This window comes from Lytechinus variegatus, chromosome 1 (genome assembly GCF_018143015.1).
Source record: "Lytechinus variegatus isolate NC3 chromosome 1, Lvar_3.0, whole genome shotgun sequence".
Classification (NCBI taxonomy): domain Eukaryota; kingdom Metazoa; phylum Echinodermata; class Echinoidea; order Temnopleuroida; family Toxopneustidae; genus Lytechinus; species Lytechinus variegatus.
In genome coordinates this window covers 66,941,000-66,968,065 of record NC_054740.1, presented here as the reverse complement: position 1 = coordinate 66,968,065, position 27,066 = coordinate 66,941,000, and the positions used below count along the sequence as shown (strand labels likewise).

The 27,066-nt window shown below is 35.1% G+C and overlaps 1 protein-coding gene across 1 annotated transcript in view; it reads right to left on the bottom strand.

Annotated features, from left to right (window-relative positions):
- Window positions 1-26,197, bottom strand: part of LOC121431648 (twitchin-like) — a 115,565-nt gene extending 89,368 nt beyond the window's left edge. The window contains exons 1-19 of the mRNA XM_041629248.1: window positions 26,020-26,197; window positions 25,627-25,762; window positions 25,127-25,157; window positions 24,229-24,554; window positions 22,553-22,849; window positions 21,577-21,604; window positions 20,603-20,901; window positions 19,808-19,996; window positions 19,139-19,264; window positions 18,189-18,433; window positions 16,772-16,845; window positions 15,797-15,963; window positions 15,302-15,332; window positions 14,727-14,860; window positions 13,070-13,126; window positions 10,448-10,531; window positions 9,771-9,877; window positions 8,992-9,127; window positions 879-887 (exon numbers count right to left, since the gene is read on the bottom strand). Coding sequence (XP_041485182.1) covers window positions 879-887; window positions 8,992-9,127; window positions 9,771-9,877; window positions 10,448-10,531; window positions 13,070-13,126; window positions 14,727-14,860; window positions 15,302-15,332; window positions 15,797-15,963; window positions 16,772-16,845; window positions 18,189-18,433; window positions 19,139-19,264; window positions 19,808-19,996; window positions 20,603-20,901; window positions 21,577-21,604; window positions 22,553-22,849; window positions 24,229-24,554; window positions 25,127-25,157; window positions 25,627-25,762; window positions 26,020-26,187 — 2,644 coding nt within the window. The 5' untranslated portion in view covers window positions 26,188-26,197. The remainder of the gene's footprint in view (window positions 1-878; window positions 888-8,991; window positions 9,128-9,770; window positions 9,878-10,447; window positions 10,532-13,069; window positions 13,127-14,726; window positions 14,861-15,301; window positions 15,333-15,796; window positions 15,964-16,771; window positions 16,846-18,188; window positions 18,434-19,138; window positions 19,265-19,807; window positions 19,997-20,602; window positions 20,902-21,576; window positions 21,605-22,552; window positions 22,850-24,228; window positions 24,555-25,126; window positions 25,158-25,626; window positions 25,763-26,019) is intronic.
- Between the last annotated feature and the right edge of the window lie 869 nt (window positions 26,198-27,066).

Genomic DNA, 27,066 nt, shown 5'->3' with positions numbered 1-27,066 from the left:
ATTCTTTTCAATTCAATACTCTAATACTCATACTTTGATTAAAGATTAAATAAGATTTTTGTAATAATGCAAGCTCTTGGTTATTACTCCCTTTACCTTGGACATCTCCACAAGAGACTCCAGCCATCTCTCATATTTTTAATGAAGTAATATACAATAAAAATGCTGGAGCTCATATTTCTCCTCTACATGTGTCTTTATTTTTGTTATATTTCATGCAATGTTCAGTTAATTTTACTATGTTTACAAATCAGGTTCTCAGAGTGATTTACTCTTGTAAGGTACAGGTCAAAAGAAACATTTCATTTCAGAAAAAGTATCGATCATTTGTATTTTTTTCTAAAAGTGCTAAAATTCAGGGTGGGTTATGCAAGATCATTGTTTTGAATATATACAATAGAAACACTTTTCAGTAGTCTTTATTGCTTTGCGGCAAGATATATACATCATTCATGAATAAAAAAAAACATTGAAAGTTAGGATTTGGGATGAAATAATCAACAATGTGTTGTATAAACATAAAATGAACAAGATATTATTATTTCAATTCTGTAATTGATATCTCAAATCTCTGACTGATGTGGGTTGCTATCATTCTGAACATTTTTATCATAAAAATATAAAATTAAAATGCTATGATGAACGGTCTAATCCTTAATAATTCAATTTTCCAAAATATTGTAACAGATCTCAACACCTAAATTCATTCAGACATAATCATAGTTTGCTAAATAAACATAGGAAGTCTAGACAACCTCATTTTAGCATCTTGTTGAGGGAAAACAATAAACACTACTGAAAAGTGCTAGCAATTTATCAACTGACAATGAACGCCCGATTGGGGGCGCTGTTGCAATTCAAAACAACAATCCATATACCTCTGTTGCCTGCAGGCAGGGTGTGGTAGTGGTGGTGGTGGTAGTGGTGGTGGTTAAAAGTTGGGTGGTCGATGCATCATAGGGCGGAGACAGGGCGGGGCAAGTATTGGGGGAGAGGGTGAAGAGAGATAGAGAGAGAAAGAGAGACAGGAACTCGGCAGTCAGTCATCTTGCACTTCATGGTGAGGGAAAATTGAAACTTGAAAAGAAAGTCATCAAGATGAAAATCTTGAGAATTAGAATTCTTTTATCTCGGTGCGAGTGCAGATGAAGTGCAGATGAAGTGCAGATGAAGGGATGGAATGAATGATGAGAGTACAGGTCATCAATTGCATTGAATGAAAAAGGAAAGGATATGATGTGGAGAGATGAACGTGAGATGAGAGAATACAAGATGGATCTTCAGACGACGGTGAGGCATGAAAGAATGAATAATGAGGTTGAAACCTACTATCTGATGATAACCTGTCCAAGTGCACCCCAATATCCACACAAACCCATCTTTTTCTCAAAATCTGTAAAAATCCATGTTTACTCATAATTGAACCTTCTCACTTCTGTCTCCCTCCCTATTCCTTATGTCAATTTTGATACCTTTATCACAAAGTGATTCAAGCTCAATATGAATTCCATAGTATTATTATCATAATGATCATAAGTTACAGGTACGACTGAGTCTTTTCTAGATAACAACCTTAACAACAAATATGTCTGAATATCATTCTCAAAAGCTCTTTTGAAGAACCTGAAAATGGATTTTGTGTATGTACAAATGTTAAGAATGAAATCAAACTGCCAGTCTTAATCAAAGACACGCTTTCAAATGGCTTGGTGCTTTAATGTTTAAGGAGTTGTGACTTGTTTTGTTTAAATACGGTAGTTACATACAGCTGAACAAATATTTTCAGCCTTTCAATGAAAAAAATCTATTTACTGCTATTTTTTCATGACCTAGAAAGTTCTTTAAAACAGTGAATTTCACTGACTCAGTTGCTCTCAGTCAATCAGAAGCAAGGATTTCAGTAGCTTATAACAAGGGCTTGTTTCATGAAATGCTCCCCAATTTCATTTCTAATGTCTCTGCATAAATGAATTAAAGGTCAAGTCCATCCCAGAAAAATGTTTATTTGAATAATTAGAGGAAAATCAATCTAGCTGAAAATATCATCAAAATCGGATGTAAAATAAGAAAGTTATGGCATTTTAAGGTTTCTCTTATTTTTTCACAAAACAGTGATATGCACAACTCAGTGATATGCAAATGTGAGTCGATGATGTCACTCACTCACTATTTCTTTTGTTTTTTATTATTATACAATACAATTATACAATGTTTCATTTTTTACAGATTTGACAATAAGAACCAACTTGGCAGAACCATATAGTATTATAATTAAACAATGCTAATTCCACATGTTCAGGGAGGAATTAATCGCTGTTTCACTTGACAATGAGGAGAAAATTTGAATATTTCATATAATAAAATGCAAAAGGAATAACTGGATGACATCATCAGTCTCCTTATTTGCATACTGACCAGGATGTGCATATAACTGTTTTGTGAAATTAAGCTCATAACTTTCTTATTTAACATCCGATTTTGATGAGATTTTCAGTGTTATGCTTGTTGGATTTTTCTCTTTTTATTCAAATCAACTTTTTGTTGGGTTGGACTTGTCCTTCAAAGAGATTGAAATTTATGTAAGGATTTCGGTCTGTTAAAATCCTTAATGAAACTTGATTTGACAAAGTGCAATGAAAGATGTGCTGAAGGAGATATGAAATTGAAGGTAAATGGAAGTGGGGAAGTGTGAAATGTGTGCTTGTGCTGGTGCAAATAATTCATTCTAAGAAAATTACTAATTATTTTGAAGAAAAAAAAACCTCAACAAGTATACATCAATTTTATAGTCATAATATACAGATAATAATCAACAATCGAATGTATATCTTCCTCATAAAGATAAATATTGTGTCAAAACTGAATACAGGTTGTTAGAAATATTGATTACAATTTTTGACTTCCACTTCAAATACTTGAAAAAACTTGTAACTTTTGTATTTACAGAGACAAAAAACTTTTGTTAGGTACATATACGTTTACACTAACATGTATGTTGAACCGCATCCTATGGCATGTAAAAATGGGTCAATCTCACAAAGATTTGCGATTGATCCAATTGATTTCAACTATGGAAAGTCAATGATCCCAACATCTAGAATAGATACATCCATTCAAAGTGTTGTTGTGCTCAGTGTTATTGTCATCAATAGATCTCCATAACTGAAATTGATTGGATCAATCGCAACTCCTTGTAAGGCAGGGCCCTGATGAATATGGAAAAAAAAAACAATGTTTGAGGATGTGTTTACACGGTAAGGCTTTACACAATGAAATAATAAACCAATGTATGATGAATTGATGATAGTGGATATTGGATCAAAAAACAAATCCATGGGAAATGAATATGTATGTATGAATGAATGAATGGAGAAACATAAGCGTAGGCATGGAATATACTGACATGATGTAGTTTCTATGAAGCTAATCTCACTAGGCCAGCCATTTTTATTATGCAAACAAATTCATTGCTTATTCCTGTGCACAGTGCCTGTAATTAGTGGCATAATGAGCCCAACATTTTGAGGTGGATAGATATGGCGTATTGGGCAAAATTTCTTTTAAAAAAGTTGCAAGCGAGCGAAAAATTTTGATATTTTTATTTATACAAAAACCAAGTTTGTGAAAGATTTTGACATTATAATCAGAAAATAATATTGTATTTCATCCTTCTCTTTCCTTTCATCTTTTTTTTCTTGGTCGTAAATTTTTTTTTTGGGGGGACAGTGTCTCCAAGCCCCCCATCTGTACGCCACTGCCTGTTATGCCATTTTTATCACCAATCACCAAATTTTACTTTGTTTGATATTTTTTTCTTTATAAAAGGTGATTAAAATCATTAATACTTAGGCACTGCACAAAGTCATATGCATTAAATTTGATTACAGAACAAAATTGGCCCATTTTCTAAAATCCAATAACTTCTCCAAATCTTGAAAGTAAGAATAAAGTTGGCTCTTAATAAGATGGCAAATCTTCCTGCTTTATTTTTAGGTTTTGATTCTTGAAGACTTCTTTAGAATGTCTTCAGGGCAAGGCTGGAATTATTTTGTCACCCTATTACTGTATTTTAAAGTATTATCAAAATCAACAAAAATTATAAACAATAATTCAGAATTTAACAAATTGAAAGCCAAATTTTGTTCATGGCAAATAATTTATTTTATTGTCATTTAAAGAAAAGTTATTGGATTGTACTTCTGATGTTTATGAAACCGCGCTTTACAACAGCACAAAAAAATCCAGTAAATCACCAAGATTTTTTCCTCCACTTCAAGCTTTGTGATCTATAAAATCTATGATGTCTGCAAAGCTGCACTTTGAAACCTCCGAGTCACTATATGCTACACCTGTGACACAACTGGCACGTTACTCACCAATGTTTATATGACATTATATTCTCTCATAGCAGTTAAGTTTGATAATTTATAGATTGGGGAACTGACTTATCAAACTGGGCACAATGGTCATAAAAATCAAATTATGGTGTCCTGGAAAAACTCAGGTTTAATGAATTTCAATATGATGGTGGAGAATAGTTGTTTTACACTTTCTTGTTATATAAAGACAGCATTTGCATCACGTGTATCACTAAAGTTAGACATTCATATACTAGGGAGAATTAAGAATCTGATTTCAAAAAAAATTAAGGAGGCACTTTGCTATTGGTATTGCAAAATTCACTTATGCAAAAAGGGATATTCACTTGTTTAATTGACAAAGAAGCTGAACGAGAAGACAATAAAAGCTGTAAGAATTGTATCTAGAACAGTAGGGTAGCCACAAAAATAGCTTCATGTATAAAGGCTTCACAACATATTTACAGCACATTGACAACTAATAAGTTCAAAAGAAATTTTTGTTCAATTTCTAGATTTTTTTTTACAATGATTTCAAGCCGACACCACTGATGCAAAAAAGATGTCTTTTAACAGGAAAATGAATGTAAATGTTGACCTTAAGATGACGATTTGAAGCGTCTTCAAGGTTTCTGACCAACCATTCCTCCACCATCACATTAGTAAGAATCACTTTGAAAGCATTGTACCTTCTCCTTCTTCATCCTCTTCCCCTTCGACTGAGAGATGGTGGTCAATCGTCAGAATGCAAATGATAAAAAGATGACGTCAGGGTCGCCTCGCAAAATAATTAAACTTGGGATTGATAAGACAAAACTTGGGGGGTGGAGAAAGAATAAAAGGGGGGTGGAAACTCTTTTCTTTTGCATTTCCGTTTTGCTAGTTTTTGGTGCCACATTGTGCTGGTAATAAAGTGCCATGGTTGCCGAAGCCGGGCGGCATGAGCAATGTGCTGGTGAGACGTGATCACAAGGGGGGTTCGACGGGTAGGATCGGAGGTCTGATGGGATGGTATGAAAGAGGAGGGGGTGAAATCATAGTAAATGAGTACGGGAAAATGAGGAAGGGGAGGGAAAGGCATGATGGGTAACAGTTAGGGGCAAGACCGGTATTAAGTGATGCCACATTTGCCTTGTTCAAAAGAAACAAAATGTTGCCATTCTCTGAAAGCCCTTGTAATCCTTGGGGTTCGGGTCATACGTCAACCGAGTTGCGATACAAAATTTGCAGGATGCAACATAACCTTCAAAGCATCGGAGTGCAGAAATCGCTTTTAAACGTAATCCACTCAAAAGGGTGGATTTTTTGCGTGTGTGATGTATACAAGTACGTGTATGAGTGACATTAGAATGGTGTTTTGGGGACAGACAAGTACATTCTGACATGATTTTAGAATGTGATCACAAGAGGTAATATGGCGTATATACAAAAATGGTAGTTGAACAGAGATGAAAGATTATGACTTGTATAAAATCACAAAAAAAATCACATCAAAAATTTGATACAAAAAGGTTTGATTCTAAAATATGACAGACCTGTTCTATGGCCAAATATGGTTCACACAGATTTTACTTTGATTTCTATGGTTATAAATTCTGTATTTCAAAGGTGAAGGTTTATTCAATAAATATTCTTTAATCTGTGAGAATAACATAATTCTTTGGACAGCTTTCAGATATTTAGCTATTCCTGATCAAGTCCCAAGCTCTTTTAAAAACAGATAATTATTTTCTCAGTAATTTGCCTAACTTTACTTTGTGAAAGTAAAACTAGATAAAAATTGAATATTTCTGCTCTGCGTAATGCTTCATTACATTTCGATCACAGCAATTCCACAAAGCCATGGTCAGAGAGAAGCTTAGAGAGAAATATCTCCTTTAAAATAAAAATACCAGCAAAGTAGAAGTCAAAAGCATGGAGAAAAAAGAGCAACATCAACACCAACACTGTGAGAGTATTAATTCCATCAACTCAAATACTATCAGTTATTATCTATAAGTGACAGGACAAACTCTCAAAACAACAACAAAAGCTGAGTGTTATTAAAGAAAAATAAACAGACTTCAAATCAAATGGCTCCCTCTCTTGGTTAACTCCACTTCTGTACCGACTGAATGTCTACACACTGGATACTTAACAATATTAGAATGATGGTTTTGTTATTTTTACAGGGGTTATTATTATTTTTGAGACGAGTATACTCTTCCAAGCAACTGTGTAGCAACGATGAAGGGTAATTGCGTGTAACTGATGTTTGGGGTGATCATTGTTAGGTTTTTATTTTTAAAAAAAAAACACAAATATGATAACAAGGTATAAATCGAATTGAGAATGATGTTGTGAGAGTATACGTTATATGAATGATACATGTGTATATCTGTGCACAATGGCGCATTTCAAGAATATAAATTGGATGTGTATATATACATATATATATATAATATGAAAAGAGATTATATAACGGGATTACTTAATCTGGTGACAACCAATCAGAGAGGGTGCAGAAATTAATTCACACTCAAGGCCACACAATCAGATTTATTATCAGCTATGAACAACAATATTAAAACATCAAAAGACATGTATAGATATATATCAAAATCATATTTCAAAAAAAGTTGTAATAATTAGCATCTTTACATATCCTCTGATGGACTATCAAAACATACATCTATAGTTATTTAAAAACTTGAATTAAAATTCATTCACTGTTCCAGTTTTATCATTCCAATGCCAGACAATTCATCAACAGCTTTTGATGACATAATACTAATTAATTTTAAATTACACTCGATATATTTGAACAAATGGTGTAAAGACATATTGTTGTTTTGTTTCTTTTTTAGAGAATCATTCACATGTGAACTAAAATTAACTCAGTTGAACCTTTAGAAATTCAACTTCGAAGTAAATATTTTGTTAATCTAAATCAATAACACATTTATATTGAAATCTGAAACTCTAAATGATTACTTGTAACATACATTTCCATTCTTCAATATTCTTCAAACTTTATAATTCCTCTAAATAGGCAAAGCAAGTCAGGCTATAGATACGAGTATAATTGTGTATGCTGTAATTTAGTGAGGAAATTACCCTAATAAAAAAAAATGATGATCTAGATCAAATTATTGAATCATCTGAAATAATGACTTTGCAGTTGTTGGTTTTTGTCGCAAAATATTGATTATTGAATTACTCTGCAAGAGTTTTGACACTTTAAATAGTCTCCAAACAAGTTGCTCCTGGAGGAAATTATGATACGATGCCTTTAAAAAATTATTTGTTATGGTAACACATAGAACAATAATAAAGTCAAAGTTTTGACAGATGATGTGTGCCATACAGAAGAGTTCATTTAGACAAATTTTCAGAGTAATTTTTAATTATTCTGTTGAATATGTTTAGCATTTCAATAAAACTTCATTCCATTGAAGAAATCCTGATAAGTTTAGTATCATCTACTGCATGTATATTTTTTAATCCAAACCATTATTAAAAATCAAAAAGATAATGATAAACAAATTGATAAAAGCCTACAAACAGCTATGTCAAACACGAATTGTCAAATATGTCCTTTATACTCGGATGAAAGAATTTTCTTTGAAAAAAAAATCTTTGAAAACCTTCAAATTTGTTATGATGGAATTTTTTCCCCTCATACAAATTATTAAAACTTTCAAAATGTCTTTTACATCCTATACCGCATCAATTTAATCTTCAAAGCAATTGAATCTGAATTCTCTAATACATATTGGTCAAAGTCAGGATCTATGAATTCCAATAAGCCGATGGATTGACTTTGTATGTTAGGCTATTTTGGTATGTCATCTTGAATTGATCGAAATCATTTGCTGTAAAATTATTTTTTTTACCTTCTTCCAAACGACAATGATAAGGTGGCCTTTGCATATAATCAAGGTCAAAATTTTAACTCTTGCAAGCCCTCTATATAATAGAAAGAAGTCAAATGACAGACTACTCTGAAATAATTTGGGAAGCAACTCGTCTATAGATGTGTAAGTTTTCTAAACCCTAGAACATTGCACATGTATTTTTTTTAATCAAACAGCTGTTTCTACAGAGACAAATTGAAGTGATTGACACACCAAATTAGAACGTGTTTTCTAAAATCAACGTTTATTTTCTCAAGTTTACACCTACTGTATAACAGCCTTTGAGAAAAAAGGCCAGAGAGATCCAAAGATCTGCGTCATCATCACACCGCCTCGAATCTCATGTGTCTCTAATAAATGAAAATAAAAAACATTTCACAGCAACACCTATGTGGACTACTCCAGGTGTGTGGGGTGCATAATCGTGTGTTATCATTTCTTCACGTGTTTTTATCCTCAACTCACCAACACTGCAAACCTCACTATTTCAAAAGAATTCAATAATCTGATTCCGATATCAGCAAATTCAAACTAATCCCCCAAAACCCCTCCCTAGGAATTATCCTTTTCCTTCAGGACGCTCCAGCATGGAGGGAGGGAGCGAGGAGGTAGGTTTCGGGCAAGCCGAGGGGAGAGGATGAAAATAGAAGAAGTGGCATTCGGAAGAGCCGAAGGGGAGGAGAATGTGAAAGAGAAAAGGTAGACTGAGGGAGGAGCCGGTAGTGTCCGGTACTTACGTGTGACCATGAGGGAGAAGACACGCTCGTCCTTGCCGTGCTCGTTCTCGAGCTTGCAGGAGAACTTTCCGGAGTCCATAGAGTCAGCATTCTTGATCGCCAGGGAGTGGACCCGCGTCTTTTCATTGTATTTCACCTGCAATTGGGAAAGCATGGTTTGATAAATGTATCATGCATATGATCATAACAATAACCGGAAAAACATTTGATATCTCATGAACAATTGTGCATTGTGAAATACACATTCATTCGTTCATTGCATTTAGTTTAGGATAAATCCTGCTGTTTCGATCAATTGCTGTATAAATAAAATATTCTTCATAAGTATAAAAGGAGTCATTTTATCCAAGTAATTTCTTTCTCAAAGCACACCAAATGCCCCAAAATACATGCCTGTAGGTAGCTCCTCCAAAGGTTCCATCAACACATAAATCTTTAAAACCTATATCTCCTTTCCTCTATGCTTATTATTTGATCCTATATGACCTTTTTATATGGTTCCATGACATTTGCTCCGACGACAATTGCTCTGCTCTAAATTCCACACACTAAATGAATGACCAACTTCAATCCTTGGTTTAACACTACACCCTACCCTAAACCTAACATAAACCCTACTACAACCCTAACCCTACACCTTAGATGAAATGAGGCCTGGAGCAAACGTCGTGTCACCATTTATACATGTGTAGAAAATGTATATACTGCCAATTATCTAACTGTCATGGTTGCAATAAATATCTGAATGAATTCTTAAAAAATCATGAGTAAATACTTACAGCATATCTTCCCTTCATTCCATCTTTGACCTCGTTCTTTCCTTTGAACCATTTGACTGTTGGGGTAGGTTCACCAGCTACAATGGCTTCAAATGTCACATTCTGACCTGTATGGTATAAAAGAAAACATCATGTTCATGAAAGGCTACATACATTGGATCCTCTTTGAAAATTCCCTACAGTAAGACATGTCTATTAAGGCCAAATGGGAGACAATGATACAGGCAACAAAACACAGGTTCTCACCACAGACATGTAGCGGCTCAGATGGGTTGGACTGTATTAAATAAACATGCAGCTATTACGGAGTATATGCATTAGGGAACTCTTGAGTTTATAACCTCGCCCATGATGCATATTCTATTTTCCCTTATTACCGATTTCTCCTCTAGATCCATACACAGCTAGACTGAGAAAGACGGTAACAATGGTTAAATCGGAGTAAAATGACCCAAAATTTATATTCATTTCTCTTTTTTAATACAAAACAAGAGTATTGCTAAGGTTCATGACCAAGCTCTCTCTCTCTCTCTCTCTCTTCCTTTTTCTTTCTTTCATTCTACATTTCTCTTGATTCATCACTTGATCAAATCATTAGGGGGTCAACCACCCCCCCCCCTTTCCTATAGTGCTTCCCCCCCCCCTTGCTCCTGTACACTATACATCCATGTTCTTACCTTCAGGAGTGGAGCATTTACTGGGTGTCTCAACAAAGTATGGTGAGATATCAACTGGTCCCTTGTCCTTCTTCTTCCTCTTTCCTGTAGAACAGAGGCAGTATAGGAACACGTTAGAAAATATTCACAAGGACATACAGGGAGAAATTTGGAATCAAAGGAGGTGTAACATCCACCCCTCCCCTCCCCCCCCCCTTCCCAAAATATTTCAAAAGTAAACAATGTAAAACAGTTGAATTGAATTGAATTCAAACCTATATGTATCAACTACACTATGGAGACCAGTGGCCCGTTGCAGAAAGAGTTGCGATCAAACGAAACTAAAAAAAATCTTGCGCAACTAGATTTTCAGCCAATGGAGCACCCGTATTCATGACTTTCACTTGATATCTTGACTTGCATTGAAATGCAACTCTTTCTTGAATCTGGAAAAATATCCTTCTTCTTTTTTTTGGCCAATGTGATATCTTGCATTATAAAGGAGGTGGGAGGTAAAATGGAAATGTGTGACATTGATTTTATTAGGATCAAAATTAATCGAACAGGGGGAGTTCTTACACTGTGCTGTGCTACATTCAAAACCGTAAAGGAATATAATGTATACAGAAATTCAATACCATTGATTAATTAAACTAGAATCCTTTTATACTATACCATGTGTCATTCAATAAAAGCATAATATCAACACTTATAGAAATAGTGAAAATGAACAAAAGAAATATCTGCACAGCAATCAAGACATGCAAAGCAAACTTAAAGCAAAATACAAAAAGTATTACACCTTGAAAACAACTGAAATTAGATCCACAAACAAGTCACTTACATATAGAAAGATAATCATTTCCTGTACATAAACTGTTTTGATTACATAACCTTCCTGATTTCAGTGAATTAATGAGAAAATATAGTTCAACATCCTGATAAATATGACTAACAATAAAAAAAAATGTAGAAGTGATAAAATCGAATTACTGAAAGTTTCAATATCATTGATTTGGAAGTGTTGTTTTTAACACTGATCATTTTCTTGAATTTTAAACCAGATAACAAAAATGATATGGCAAGGGAATGGAAATAAAGGAAATACTGAATAATTATTTTTGTAGCTTGAAAAACTATAGCAAACTTGTGAATCAATGTTTTTAAATGTTTTATCATGATCAAAAACAAAAAAGTCTTATTTTATTACTTTCATATTCATCACTTTATCATTATACTATTGATAAATCATTACCTAAAACTTAAGAAATTTGGCAACAACGATTAAAACAATTTTTCTTCCATTTGTTCTATTTGTTTCTTCCATTTGTTTTATTTTTGCTTGTTTGGATACAGGTTTCGAAGGCTTGTTGCTTCTGGTTCGTTTCGTTTTTTGGGAGGAGATGGACAAGCATCAGTAATGGCCAGTTTTCTGTTTTATAGCTATTCAGTGGTGGCATATCACTATAGACGATAGTATACAAATCTGTGCTGGAAAATGGTGCTCAATAGTTATATAAGCACAATACAATACTATGTCAAACTGAATCTACATGACTCTATACTCTCCTGGGCCCTGTAACATGAAGCTTAGCAATTGATCGTGGGGCTGATTTCTATGATTGATGGCACTGATTATTGTATGTGATCGATCATACAATTCAGCACAATGATCAATCGCTAAGCTTTGTGATACCTGGCCCCATATTTCCATCGATTTTGAACATTTTATCATTCTGTATCTTTACTTCTCAGCAAAATGGTGTATAAGTGCCTTGCATGACCAAAAGAAGAGTTCTAACTACATGTGCATTCTACCTGAAATCATGCAAGCTCCTCATGAGGAAATAGATAAAAATTACGAAAATGCACTGTACTGTTCAAAAGAATGGTTATTGTATTGTAATCCAATTAGGGCAATAGTGGCAACTTGGTTTTCTAAAGATAGGGGAGGTTGGCTCTAATCTGCCATATTCTAACCTGTCACAGACATGCTGGAAAATTGCTACATCTGAATGTGTATCTATTTATCACTGGTTTAAGTGGCAACTTAAATGCATTAATGACCAAGTCCAAATTATTTTCACTTCCAAGGTGTTGATAAAGGCTTTTATTACATGCAAGTCTGTTTTAATGAAATGATCTCTATACATGCTTCTAACTTTAATGTTCATTCTTATTTGAGATTGCAGTAAAATTTAGAGGTGGTATGTTGAGACCATAAGCTTGGACCTGGACTAAAGTAAATCTACCAAGTGTCATTTTTTATTAACTTTCTTTTTCCTTTTCATGCAGCTTTAAGGTAAAAAATCTATGACAAATTATTCAGCAAGCATGGGATTGCTACAACAAAGGACATTGCATTGTGCAGTTGAAATAGTGAAAATTGTGAAGAGTGCTGGGGAATCGCCGAGACAAAGGAAATTGCTTTGTGAAAAAGAAAAGGGTGAAAATGCTGAGGAATGCTGAGGAATTGCCAGACAAAGCAAATTATTGGTGCAAAAAACAACTTTAAAACTGCCGAGGGACTGCTAAAACAAAGGAAATTGCGTCGTGCAAAGACAATGGTGCAGATTCTGAGGAGTGCATCGTCATGGCAACAGGCAGAAATAAAAGGGGTAAAAATGGATTGTTTGCGGTCACCTTCCATTCCTTCCAAGGCTTCTCCATGTCTTTCAACAGGGATATCTCCGGATGATTCTGTGGTTGAGGCGACGTGTGTTAGAAACATTCATTGATCATAAAGTATACAGACTTGACATTAACCTATTAAATGCAGTAATAAACCAATTAAGAACTGGAAAGTTTGGAGGCAAAGGGTACAATTTTTCATTTTTAGCCAAGCTTGTTGTTGGAAGCTTAATAAAAGCCAATAGATAGAAAAAAGACTATCCACTTAAAAAATGTATATGTATGCCTCTTGATTAAGAGCTAAACTTTTTCTCCTGAAATTCACTTTTTAAAGTGCTCAATTGATTTTAAAATATCTAAGAACTTCATTAAGGCTTCCATAAAGGCTTCCAAACTTAATCAAAAACTTTCATTACACAAATCAAAGTAGATATTCAGTATAATTTTCTTGAACAAAGCTCCAGTCAAGATTTTCCAAATGTTGCCCTTTGCCGCCAATTGTTTTATTTAGTTAATATAATTACAACTGTTTAGTTGGCACAGAACAAAACAACAGATTTTAGGTACTTTTGATTTGGTATGATTTCACAAACATAACATTATATTATATTTAGAATATTATAATAACATTAGTAGTAAAATATTTAATCTTATAGGCACCACTAACTTCAACTTATGGGTTCAACTGAAGTTAGCTGCTTCTCAAATAGATTATTTCCACATTGTTAGTTGAAAATCAGAAAGAGTATGATTTTAACAAAAAGTAATAAAAATAATGTTTATGCACATCTTCAAATTTAACAACTTACTATATTCTTCCCTTGTCATGCCTGTATCGCCTTTTATATTGTACGGACAAAAACGTATTTCATAAGCCAATATGAAAAGGAAAATTTGCTGTACAATTTGTGACACAAACTATTTGAAAATATTTTTTAGTCAAGTATACATCCCTTCACATAGAGCTAATAGAGCAAGTGATACCTTGTTAAGAATAATGATAACAAATGGAGATCTATGTAGACTCAATAATATTATTATCATAATAGCATTTGCAATGATGGTTGAGCTTAATATAATACTGAAGCACTATCATAGCTGCTAAATCTACACAATACGCAAACTAAGATTGCCTCTCATGTTAATGGGAAAAATAAATTCATTAAAAGAAAGTTGTAAATGCTGATTATGGATCATGAAGCCATGTGTATAGTTGAGATATCAAAGCAATTGTAGTTTAAATTAGATAAGCTACACCAACATCACAAAGCGACCTAAAGATCTTTACAACATTAAAAGCATTATAATATCAAACAGGTGAAATGCTTTTTCACAATTGCTGTAAAAGAAAATCAACAAGAAAATATTTTTCAAACATGATCCAAATAATCATTTTCTATATTCTCAAAAGAATTTTATTTCCTTAAGAAATTGTATCTCCAGAATCAATAGATTTCAAATGATATCACATGGAAATACCTCAATTTTTTAAACAAATTTTAAGCTTCAATTAGGCTCTGATTCATATTGAAGTCATAAATTTATTAAGTCGTTAGTTATGAGCTCATGGCTTCTGATCCTGTGGTAGTTTGCCATAATGGCAGTTACCATAATTGTAAGATTTGTGAGACGACATCCAAGAAGTTATGAAGAAGGACTGTGATCTTACCAGCAAACTCCCAGTCTGTAGCACTTTCTGTTCCTGGGGTTGCCTGGGAACCGATCACCTCCTCAACACCTGGTGGTGCGGACTCGACACCCTGCTGACCAGACGGGGTGATGGCCTCTTCAACTGGCTTTTTACTGCAGAGATGTAGAAGGAAGATACAACAATGCCATCGGAACAATGGTGTACATATTTTATCAATATATGGAAAGTTAGATCAGCAAGTCAACAACGAACTTCAAGATCTAGCTTCTCTCATTAAGATCTGTCCTGCTTTTAATAAAGTCTTGTAACATTTGGGTGGTCCTTTAATTGGATTATACTCGATGCTTATTTTTTAGATTAAAGATCTTCTAAATGATCTTGATTATTGTCTGTGGCAGATTTTAATGCAACTTTAGAAACGATGGTTGCCCCAAAGCATTTCATTTATAGGAAATGTACCTTAAATTGGAAATTTTTATCTTTCATGTCGCCCGCATGTATTTCCTATGCTGAGTACTACCATTTTAACCAAGAACTTGTTGATCTCTCTACATTCATACATTAAATAATATTTTAATAAATTTCATACATACCCTGGCTTGCCCTTGCCTGGTTCAAGTGTATCTGTAAAAATAATAACCATAAAAGAATTATGAGAATAAATAAAGATTGAACTTCAAAAAACATTTGCAATAAACTGCAAATACCTCATTTCATTACTTTGATCATCAATATGGGAATATCTGTGGTATTATATCCGATTTCCTTCAACAGCTTATTCATCTCAGAGGGATCTGATAGTGAGAATAGATACCTTACTAAGGGCCACTAGCAAACCTAGTAGGAATCTACCCTGGATTTCCAGATTGCAAAACCACCACTTTACTGACTGGGCTACATGTATCACGCCTCCAAATTATGACTACACCACTACTATCAACACACCTAACACTACTAGTCGTATACCCACTACCACTGCGACCATCACTATAACCATATTTTCCTAGTAACCAACTTCTATAACAGCCATGTACAATCACCCCCCATTACCACAACTACTTCTAGTTCTAAAACAGAACAGAACTCACCTTCAACAAAGACTGCGGACACAGATTTTGCCTCTCCTGCCGCGTTAGACGCCACAACACTGTAGTCTCCTGTGTCTTCTGGCAGGACATCCAGGAGTTCCAGCAGATAGAGTTCACCGGCCTGACTCATCCTGATTTCCTTGGTTTCCTTGATTTCTTTGCCATCTCTGAAATCAACAGGAATATGACTCAATGATCGCTATCAATCTCATTTCCATTGAAAACCACACAGAAGAGGAGTCCGCTTCATAAACGAGCAAACATCACAGTAACTTTGCCATTATGGTGACGGGGCTTGGCATCGTCATGGATTCCTTTGTATAAGATGATCTTTGACATTTTTTGAAGTATTGGCATGCCAGTAACAGTGGCACAGAAACGTCATTAGCACTATTAAACAAAGGCCCCAGGAATTTCGGAGAAATACCTAATGTAACAACGTCTTATTTACATCTTGTATCCATGTTCGACATCACAATTTGAAAGATGTTACTGGGCCTACCGTTAGCGCTCTTAGAGCAATGTTTCAGTGCAGCCAGTACAGGCAGTTATGGGAGGCCATCAACATTTAGCCAACATGACACTGTGCAAAAAGACAGTGGCCTACTCCTAAACAACATTGCACAAAGTGTGATATATTTCTCTCTTTTTTCATCATAATGTGAAACAAATTTTGATTCCTCCCTGGATATTGGGAATTGATATTGGTGTAATGTGATTTGATGAAAAGCCTCTTAATTGTCAAATCTGCAAATATTAGAATATTTCAGAACTCATACAATAAAACACAAATTAGTGATCACATCGGCTCTCTCACTTGCATATCACTGTCATGTGCATACAACTGTTTTGTGAATAATAGGCATAATTTCAAATGTCATAATTTCTTACTTTACTTCCAATTTTGACAAAAATTTTCAGCGTTAAGCTTCGATTATTCGCTTTTTATTCAAATCAAATAAGACATCAACTCACTTGTACCAGGTGACCTTGGTTGGGCTGCCGGTGATCTTGACACGAAGACTGACACGGCTGCCATCTTTCACATCCTGTGGGGTCAAGATACACACTCAGGGGTCACGACAAGGGAAGGGTGATCATGGGTAAGGGGCACATCACAAGTGATCTGATGACCACAGTAGATTTGATTTACAAAAATACTCATTATTGCCCCAAGAACTACCAGGTGATACATGTATATATGCAAATTCAGAGGTAAGGATTGGCTTCTTTCAAGCAAGTAGTAAAAACTATAAATAGGGTATTCTTAGCTTGTTCTTGGTTCTGAGATTCATAAACAATCAAGTTCTATATGCTTGGTTAAAAAAATTAATAATTCCAATTGAATCACAGTGAAGACTTGGTATTCATTTCATTTTGAAAAGAGTAATTTCTACAGAAGCACTTTTGCCTTCCAGTATGAGTGGCATATTAAAATGTTACATCAACCACCATCTTATTACTTTCACTCTTTTACTTTTTTGTTGAATAAGATTTAAATTTGAATTACATACTCACTTAAGTTATATACTAGCTAATGTTTGTACCTTTTTGCATCATGTAATTTAAGGTTTATTTGTAGAATTTGTTGATATGAACCGAGTATTTTGTTAATCATTTCTACTGGATCATGCATATGACGGTTGCACAGGGACAAGATATCAGTCCAATATGAGGGAAAGATGTTCACAATTATGTGAACCACCATGAATTATATGTCCGGCAAACACTTGGTTGAAAATGTACTTTAAATGTAAGGAGTATACACATGAATTTATGGACTACATATTTATCTGATATGGATTGTGAATTTGAATGGAATATGATGAGGGCATTTAAGGGACAACAGCAAAATCAAGTAATTCATTTTCAATGAAGAAAGGGAAACGAGTGATTGGTGAATATGTATCTTGCTATGAAGTGTTCAATCTATGGGGATGGTAACATGTCAAGGGACAGATATATATATAGATGGGTTGATATGAATTTTATGCTATTACACCTGAAAAAGAGTATACTGAAAAAAGTCAATAAAAATAGATACAAGGAATAACCAATCCAGTATGTTTCTAAAAACAGATATAATCAAAGCAGTCTTAATTTTTTTTTCTCTCTCTTAAGTTTGACAGACTATGATTCAATGGAATATATTGATTTCTATACATTTGACAAGGTTTTTCTCTGAAATAACATGCTAATGCTTTTAACCATCATGACTATAAAATGAAATGATATGTATGGGACGTGCTAATGGGGGGAAATCTTGTGGGGGCCACTTGTGCCATACACGTTCCAAGCCCCTCAATCCGGGGACTTGGTAAACATCGGCATGTGAACGTGTAAAGGGGGCACAACTGACCCCCAACCCTTCCTCAAGGAGGGCGGGACAGACCTGGTCTTTGAGCTCTTCAATGACCACTGGTTTCTGAGGGGCAGCCTCTTCAATGAGCGGAGTGACTGCCTCGGGGCCCTCGCTTGTGACCTCAATCTGTTGGTCAAGCTCACCACCGAGCTGGATGGCCTTGCCGAGTTCGCCAAGGTCTAGCTCGATGAGAGGTTCCCCGAAGTCAATCTGCATTGAGGGCTCCACCTCCGGTAGCAGGTTGAATTTCTTGGGACCAAACTTGGATCCAGGAGCTGCATGAACAGAGAAAAAGAGATGCAGACAGAGGATCAAAACTTTATTCAGATAGGAAGCATTGAAGCAATAAAGTTCCATTTTAGAAAGTTTTTCAGTGCAACAGATCTTATTAGCTTTAGCTCTGGTCTCAGTAAATGAATTTATAGTAGATGTGTAAAAGCACCTTATGCAAAATTGTGTTTGTTTGATATAATTAGCCTTCAAATTAAATAAATACAAGGCTCAAATATATTCAGAAAAGTTTGAAGCTATCGAGTTAGGCAAGAGTATAAGTGTCTCTACACCATCACTATGAGTAACAAAGCTTCAAAAACTCAATGGATATCCAATACATAAATAGACAATATAGTTAGATTGGTTATTTTGTTGGCTTGGGCAGATACAGTTGTATAGGATAAGAAATATTTCCATTAAAATCAAAATAATAAAACATTTACGTAGTGCTTTATACAATTTGCATGCTACTACCCCGGCTTTAGCACAGCTACCCTGATTAGGTTGAGCATTCAAGAAATTCCTTCCTACCAGGTACCCATTTACCACACCTGGGTGGAGAGTGGCAAACGTAGATAAATGCCTTGTCAAAGAATGAGAGTTCTGAGATGGGATTTGAATCCCAGATCTCATAATTCAAAGTCAAGAGACTTAACCACAGAGCCAAAACACCTCCACATTAAAGAGAACTTGCAATTCATACTGACCTTGCTCAAACTTGAGGTTGATGGTGGATGTGGCCTTGCCATTCTCGTTTTCTGCAACCACTATGTAGTTTCCTGAGTCGGTGTTGGAACCATTGTTCACCTCAAGGGTAAGAAGGTATACTTTACCTGTACAGGAAATAAAGATGTGAAGGATGAGTTTTCATAATCTCATAAAAGAATTCCTAAAGACCATACTTAGGCCATATTAGAGCATGGAGATAGATGATAAGAAATATCAGGGGAATTTAATCTTTAGGAGCAAAAGGATTCTGGGAGACATTCTTTTGCAAACAGCTTTGAATGAGAAATATTAATTAAGAAAAAGTATTGAAAATCATGTATCTCCACGAAATATAAGCTCATTTTGAATGTGTTGGTCATCCAAAGAAAGTTATTCCAAATTCACAGAATGGTCTTAAAGCATTACAGCATCAAAGATAAATACAATCAATTATCTCTTTAAATAGTTATTTTTTCCAAATTGTAAATGTGTTGGTCTTCCAAAATAAGTTTTTCCTTAATCATACATTAGTCTTACAGCATTAAAAGATAAAAAATGATTACAAGTAATCATCTCAAGAGAGATCAGTTGATTCTCAAGGTGCTGGTCCTCCAACATCAATTGATCTTGAATCATTGATCTGTCCGACTGAACATAGCTGAACTCACCCTTGGTTTGTGATCTCATCCTGTACTTCTTGTCCTCTTTGATTTCCCTGTCATTGTAATGCCACTTGATGTTTGGCTTTGGATCACCCATCAGCTTGACCTCAAAGACCACTCTACGACCCTGATCCTCCTGCTTGATGGTTGGCTTCTCAATAAATGTTGGTGCACCCTCTCTGCTGGCATCTTTGACTGGAAGAACAGAGGAAATGAGGAAGTTATGCAATAGTTAAAGCTTTTCTCGCATTAAGTGCAAGTTAAGCAGAATACACTTCATTTCATCATTGAATCAATAACAAAGGGTGAAACTGTTGCAATGCTTAGAAAACCTGGGAGGTGTTTCACAAAGATTTAAGTATGACTTAAGTCGCACTTAAATGCCGACGCGTACATGATATCCAACGCGCGATCTTATTGATAGATACGCAGTAGTGCGCGTCCTCATGACAGGATCTGACCAATGCGGTCAAGCCTTTCATACCGTATGCAACTTGGTATTTAACTGCGACTCTAAGTCATACTTTGTGAAACACCTACGATGTCTGGCTTTTACAAATTTGATATTTCTTTTAAAATAAAATAAAACTACGCTTCATCATATGCAGTGGAACTCTAAGAAATCTCACTTATATGCACTGTATTGTTTTGTAAAGCATCTCAGCAATTCAAAAGGTGAAATTTCTTGTATCATTATACAATTATGTCATCATATGACTAGAAATACTTCTGCAAAGAGTGAAGAAGTTTAAAAGTCACCCGAAATGTAAAACACAAAGAGCATAAGAAAATAGAACTTACTGTCAAAGTTCAAATTAATGGTCGCATGGGCATCTCCGGCATTGGTGGCTGCATAGATCACGTAGGTGCCTCCATCCTTGGGTGTGACTTTGTCTATCGTCAAGGTCAAGGTGTACCTCTTGCCAGCTGCTGCCTTCTTGATGGCAAAGCGTCCTCCATCTTGGATGGCCGTGTTGCCGAGGCTCCACATGACCTGGGGATCTTGTCCAGATTCAAGCACAGCCTCGAAGGTGATGGTGTGCCCGTTGTTGCTCTGGCGCATCGTTGGATGTCCGATAAACGTTGGTCCCCCAGCAGCTCTATTGGATAAGGAACAGAGGAAAATAAATTTGCTCTTGCTCATGAGATCTCTTGGTTGGATCCAAATTTTTGAAATAGAATGGACACAAAGAGCAAATTTTGAAATAGATTGAGGCACTGATACCACTTTTCTTAGACATAGCTTTATTATTGACATTTATGTCCAACGGGCAATTCTCCAAATATAGGAGGGAAAATTAATACAAGAATAGGAATGCACTCCTTACAACCCCGTCTGGATCTGCCACTAACTGGAATTAGACATTTCTTCAACATTGTACCTAAAATATGATATAATATTTGTATTACAGGGGATAGACCATTAGAAAATAATAATCAACATTGTTCTAATAAAAATATATGTTAAAACCTGATTTAGCTCTCTTATGCACCCCAAATTTCCATGAAACCAAATCTGAATTTCAATGTGTTTCCTTGATAAATTGAATTATTAATGCAACTATTACTGCATCTGCAAACATTTTACATTAATCATGCTATGGTTTTTAAGTCATTTAGTTCTATTATTCAGATGAATAAATTGTTTTATCACAATTTTATTGATTAACTTCATTTTCTTTCAATTAAAATTATTACTGTTTGTTTGTGGGTTATTATTTCATAAGTTTCATTTTCACAAACAAACAGTATTTTAATTCATCTAAAATACTTACGGAGCTTTAGCTGGCTCTTGTCCACTTCCTGCAAAAGGAACAAAGGAATATTTTTTTGTTGAATATGAATGAAATAATCAGATATCCAATGTTGTAATATATAAATGTTCTTTTAACAATTTTTTTTTTAAAGTAGAAAATAATATTTGGAAATATTTCTTTCTGCAAATTAAATAGATCTAACCCAAATTTGGACATTTGAATCATACATAGTCTAGGCCTAAATGATGGGATCTAGATCATGATCTAAAGGCCTGGTCACACCGCCCGAGCGTTGTTGGAGCGGTCGTGGAGCGGAGAGAAAAAATCATCACCGATCGCTACCGTTCACCATTTTCGATTTCGATTGTTTTGTTGTTGTTTTTTCCGATTTTTTCCCGAATTTTGTGAGCGAAATTCGACCCTCTCTCCCTGCTGCTCCACGACTGCTCCAACAACACTAGGGCGGTGTGACCAGGCCTTAATCTAGATCTAAATACCTGATGACATATGCAATGCAGGACCAAAATGTAATTTCTAAAAGGTAAATAGAGCAATTCAAAATCATTAGGGTTAATGGGCTTAAAAGAATATCGAACACCGATTGAAGACGTTTTCTTATCCATTAAAAACCCAGCATACAACTCAAGCATATAGATAACTGTTCCAAGTCACAACAATTTTTTTATGAAAGATTTTAAAACCACTTTAGCCTTAAAAAAAACTGTGTTTATGAGTTCAGTTCGTGTCTTGTCCAAATTTTTTTTAATAAATTCATTAGCAATGATTTCATACAGTTTGATAGAATACCAATCACAGCAAGCCAACCAAAATACTCTAAATTTTTCATAAGTTATCAAACAAAGACACAATTCTCTCTCTCAATCACGCGCACGCTATTTCTTTCCAAATTCCATTGTTGACAACGTACACATCACAAATCAGAGCACATCGGACTACACACCGCAAATTGGGCAATCCCACAACCAAATTTTACCTTCAAAATTGAGTGTAATCGTCGAGCTGGCTTCTCCAAACTTGTTCTTGGCTTGGATTTCATATTTTCCAGCGTCTGCATCAGCTGCGTCTTTGATATCCAGGTAGATAGCGTAGTAATCGCCATCTTCTTGAACGTCGATTTTGATTCTGCCGCCAGCTTTGACAGCGGTGCCGTTCTTGAACCAGTTTAGGGTCGGCTTCGGGTCGGCTTGGAGTTCGCATGTGAATTGGATCGTGCCGTCTGGTTGTTGCTTGATCTTTGGTGCCATGGTGAACTTGGGTGCTCCTCCCGGTTCTTTGGAGGGATGAGGAAAGAAAAAAAGTTTAAATGGAATATATGTTCTGTTTGACATATAAGTCAGACTCATGCCGGAGTCATGACAGTGATTTGGTTTATATCGTGGGTAATCATTACTTACTTATCGGGTCGGGTCTTGAATTGAAACAAAATATGAAAGAGAAAAGAGGCGGGGCCAATGGTTGCCCACGAGGGAAAACTTTCGACCAATAGCCACTGAGCCGTCAAATAAAAGGGGTGGGGCCGCAAGATTAGGAGATGGAACCCCGATGGAATAATCTTCGCGCCCCGTCAAAGATCCAATCGGTGCAAAATGGGGGGATTGTTAATGATACTATATTTTGTGAGAGGAATTTTAAGTTTTAATACTAGTTATGCAGCATGAATTTCTCCCACGTCTCCTCTGTGAAAATTATCCAACCATACTTCCCCGTCTGTGTCCTAGTTGTCTTTGGCCTATAACATTTCAATAGTTTTTTGTTTTGCGTTTGGTACGGCAATTATTGGCGAAATCAAATATCAATATAAAAGTCAAGGAATCCAGAACCTCATCATAATAAATAATGCTGAAAATAAATAAGCATATAATTTACATATCAGAATATCGTTTTCCACAAGCTAGCTACAAAGCCAAGGAATATGAATATAATCCAACATAATACAAATTAAATAAGATTACGATAAACATACATGATGAAATGAAGTAACATTGACACAAGCAGTCTTATCAACATAATTCAGATATAACTTTTTATGCATAATTACACACATCCATAATCAAAACAAAAATGAAGGCTTACAAACTGTGTAGTTGTGAGTATTGGCGTAATAAGCACCAAAAATGAAAATCTAGTTCTGTAATAAATTTTGACACGTTCAAAAATAACATCAAACCTTGCACTTTTCCTTTTATTATTTTTTTTTTGGGGGGGGAGTCTGGAAAGTCACTGGAGCAGCCCCTCTACCATCGTACACTAGTACTTGAGAGGACATTTAAAATTTGCATTCCTTTTGTTTTCATTTTTTCATTTTAATTTATTGGTTTCTGCAACATTTTTCATAAACACATTAACAAAGAAAATACAACAATGATACAGAAAATAAATGAACTGACAAGCAAAACACTCAACAAAATTGTATTTTCTATTACATATCGATTTTTAGAATGTTGCAGGGATTGCCACTATTAAGCTAAGCTTGACTGCGTGACAGCCCCAGAAAATTACGATTACAATTATTCATCATACTATCTTAACGTAAGGGTGCAGGTGCGAGAGGGGGGCAACACTTACAACACTAACAACACTTATGAAGACATTATATTTCACAAGAGAGTATTGATCCAAACACACAAAGCATGCAGTCATAAAACTTACTCTCAAAGTTAAGTTTTATGGTGTTGGTGGCGGTACCAAGTTGGTTCTTAGCGACGATCTTGTAGTCTCCTCCATCAGCCTCTGTGACGTCATTGATCTCGAGTGAGAGGTAGAAGAAGTCGCCGTCGTTTTTCTCCCGGAGCTTGAGGTGGCCGCCGGGTCCGCTGTCCTTGAGGATCTTCTCGTTGCGCCTCCATTCGATGGTCGGCGCGGGGTCGGCCTCCAGGCTGCATTCGATAGTCAACTTGGTACCGTCGTCCGATTGTTTCATGGCGGGTTTCATGGTGAAGTTGGGCGGTTTCCCCCTGCCTCCGTCTTTGCCGGGGCTGAAAGGAACCAACGGAAATATTTTGTTGTAAGTTCCATTAAATATATAATGTGATTAAGTGTAAACTGTTTTATTAGCTATGATAATCACATTATTTATTTGGATCTAACCTCGGTTAGTATATTCCGCTTGGCCTGCTATGATTGTTACAATAATATACTGATTTGCATTGAGCAGAAACTATGTGAATATATATTCTTCTGCGCTTGAAGAACTCCTGAAATGCTTGAAAAAACAAAATTTTAAAAAAGAGAAAGAAATAAATGTATGCTATCTCCAATTTTGTCTTTTTTAAAGTACTTTTGCGTGTAAAGTGACTTGGATGTAAATGGGCAAAATAAATGTTAACGGTCAAGCGAGTCAAGGTAGGCATTGCGGCATTCAAGATTATATCATATGTGTTTTTTTTTTCATTATTATCATTCACTCATACTCGATTCTGCTCACTTTCTGCGGTGTGGATGCTTGGCAAACAAATTAGTACACCATACGGTCGCTTGTAATGAAATAAGTCACTTAAAATCTATTAGATGTTTTATCCATTTCTTGAAGTTAGAATGATAAGCTTACCCGGCCTCTTGTTCCATTTCTGTTTCTTCGTCTGCGATTCAAAAATAATAAGAAACATACCAATAATGTTATCCTAACATAATTTGTAACAAAATGATGACCATAGGATCGTAAAAAAAATCTAGAATAAGAACCATATACTTTAAATTATATTCTAAAAACAAGATCAGGTCTTGATGATAATGATACGTATAAAGAGAGCTTTATTTTTCTGAATATCATTTACAAGCTCTGTGAATTTGTAAGAAAATATTTTTGATCGATTACAAATAATCTTTCTTTGGGGGTGTATATTTTAGCAAATACAAGTTCTGCTCTAATGCATTTCCTTACATTTCCCACATTACATTCATCAAATTACTTTGATAACAAATCCACGGAGACTAGTTTTTTAACGATTCTGTTATTTATGATTATTCTATAACTGTATGTGTTATATTATGTTGAAATTGGAAATTAATAAAAATAAATGAAAAATTATAAAAATTATTTTGACTTACCGCCGAATTTGAGTGCAATAGTTGCACTCGTGGTCCCCATTTTATTTGAGGCGACGATTTTGTAGTTGCCTTCGTCTTGCGCTACGATGTCGGCGATCTCCATTTTGACAACGAAAACATCACCGTCGGCTTTCACCTTGACAAAACAAAAATATAAATATTTTTTAATTACATGAACAAAAGACTGCGCTATATGAAATATTAAAGGTTTACATCTATTTTTACAGTATGCTTACGTATAACTCATGCAAATAGGATGCAAAACATAATATTTTCAACAAAATTTCTATTAAGTTGATTCTTAGTCATTTCCACAGATTTCGAGGATTTACTTTGGAACGAATTCTCAAAGATTGTACGATAAATTCCTTAAATACGAAGCTACTGACTTACCGATGTGGAATACCTGCCGCCATCTTTGATGGACTTGTCGTCCACAGACCACTTGAAGTCTGGCTGTGGACTTCCGGCAATCTTGCATGTGAAGATAAGGATCTGCCCGTCATCTGACTGGTCTAGGGCAGGCTTCTGAACAAAGGATGGAGCCGCGTCTTTCCCCATTGCGGCAGCTCAAACTGCAAAAGAAAGGAGAGAAGGTTTGTCTTGGTAATCTCAAGTTTATTTTGATCTTTTTATGAGGTAATTGAAGTGATTTCAAATGGTACATAAATAACAAGCTTGTTTTTTAGTCAGTTTCAACATTTACGAAGTGGCTACGAACGATGCTAAATATCAAACATTATTATGAATCCAAAATCATCTTTCTAGTTTTCCAAAAGAGCCTTAAGATGACGTCGATGATCAATAAATTAATGAAAAGGGTTTCATGGTTACATTGGAAATCATACATGAATGTTTCACACTATTCGATTGAAACAATAAGGTAAAAAAAAAAGGCTCAGACTAATTTCAATTTTCAATTCTGGTTTTATTGTGGAAATGGTACATGACAAAAGTCCGAAGACTCATATTATCATATTTACAAAGTAAAAATGTACATGTATATTATTAAAAGATTACAATATATCACAATTCTAGTATTAGACAAATAATCAACAAATAAAGATAAAAGAGTATACATATTTAAAAAAAAAAAACACCCCCTTGATTATTCAATTAAGAATCAAGCAGTATGAAATATAAGCTGAAGTTAAACAAAAATCGACAAAGGTATCGATCAATACAAAGACATTGAGAGGGGTGTCGTCAAGCAATTAAAGTTTGTCACCTCCTTCAGATATACAAGAATGCACACAAAAAAGAACGAAAGCAAGTTTTGTAGTTATAAGATCAGCTGCCGAATAGTATAAACCAATGCAACAGGGAAGAGTAGAACCACAAGTGAAGACTGAGGAGGCAGGAGAGAACCGTGGGCGTGGCTATCTGATGATGATATGAAACAACCGGCTTCACCTTCCCTTCTTTTATTGGCTTCTTTCA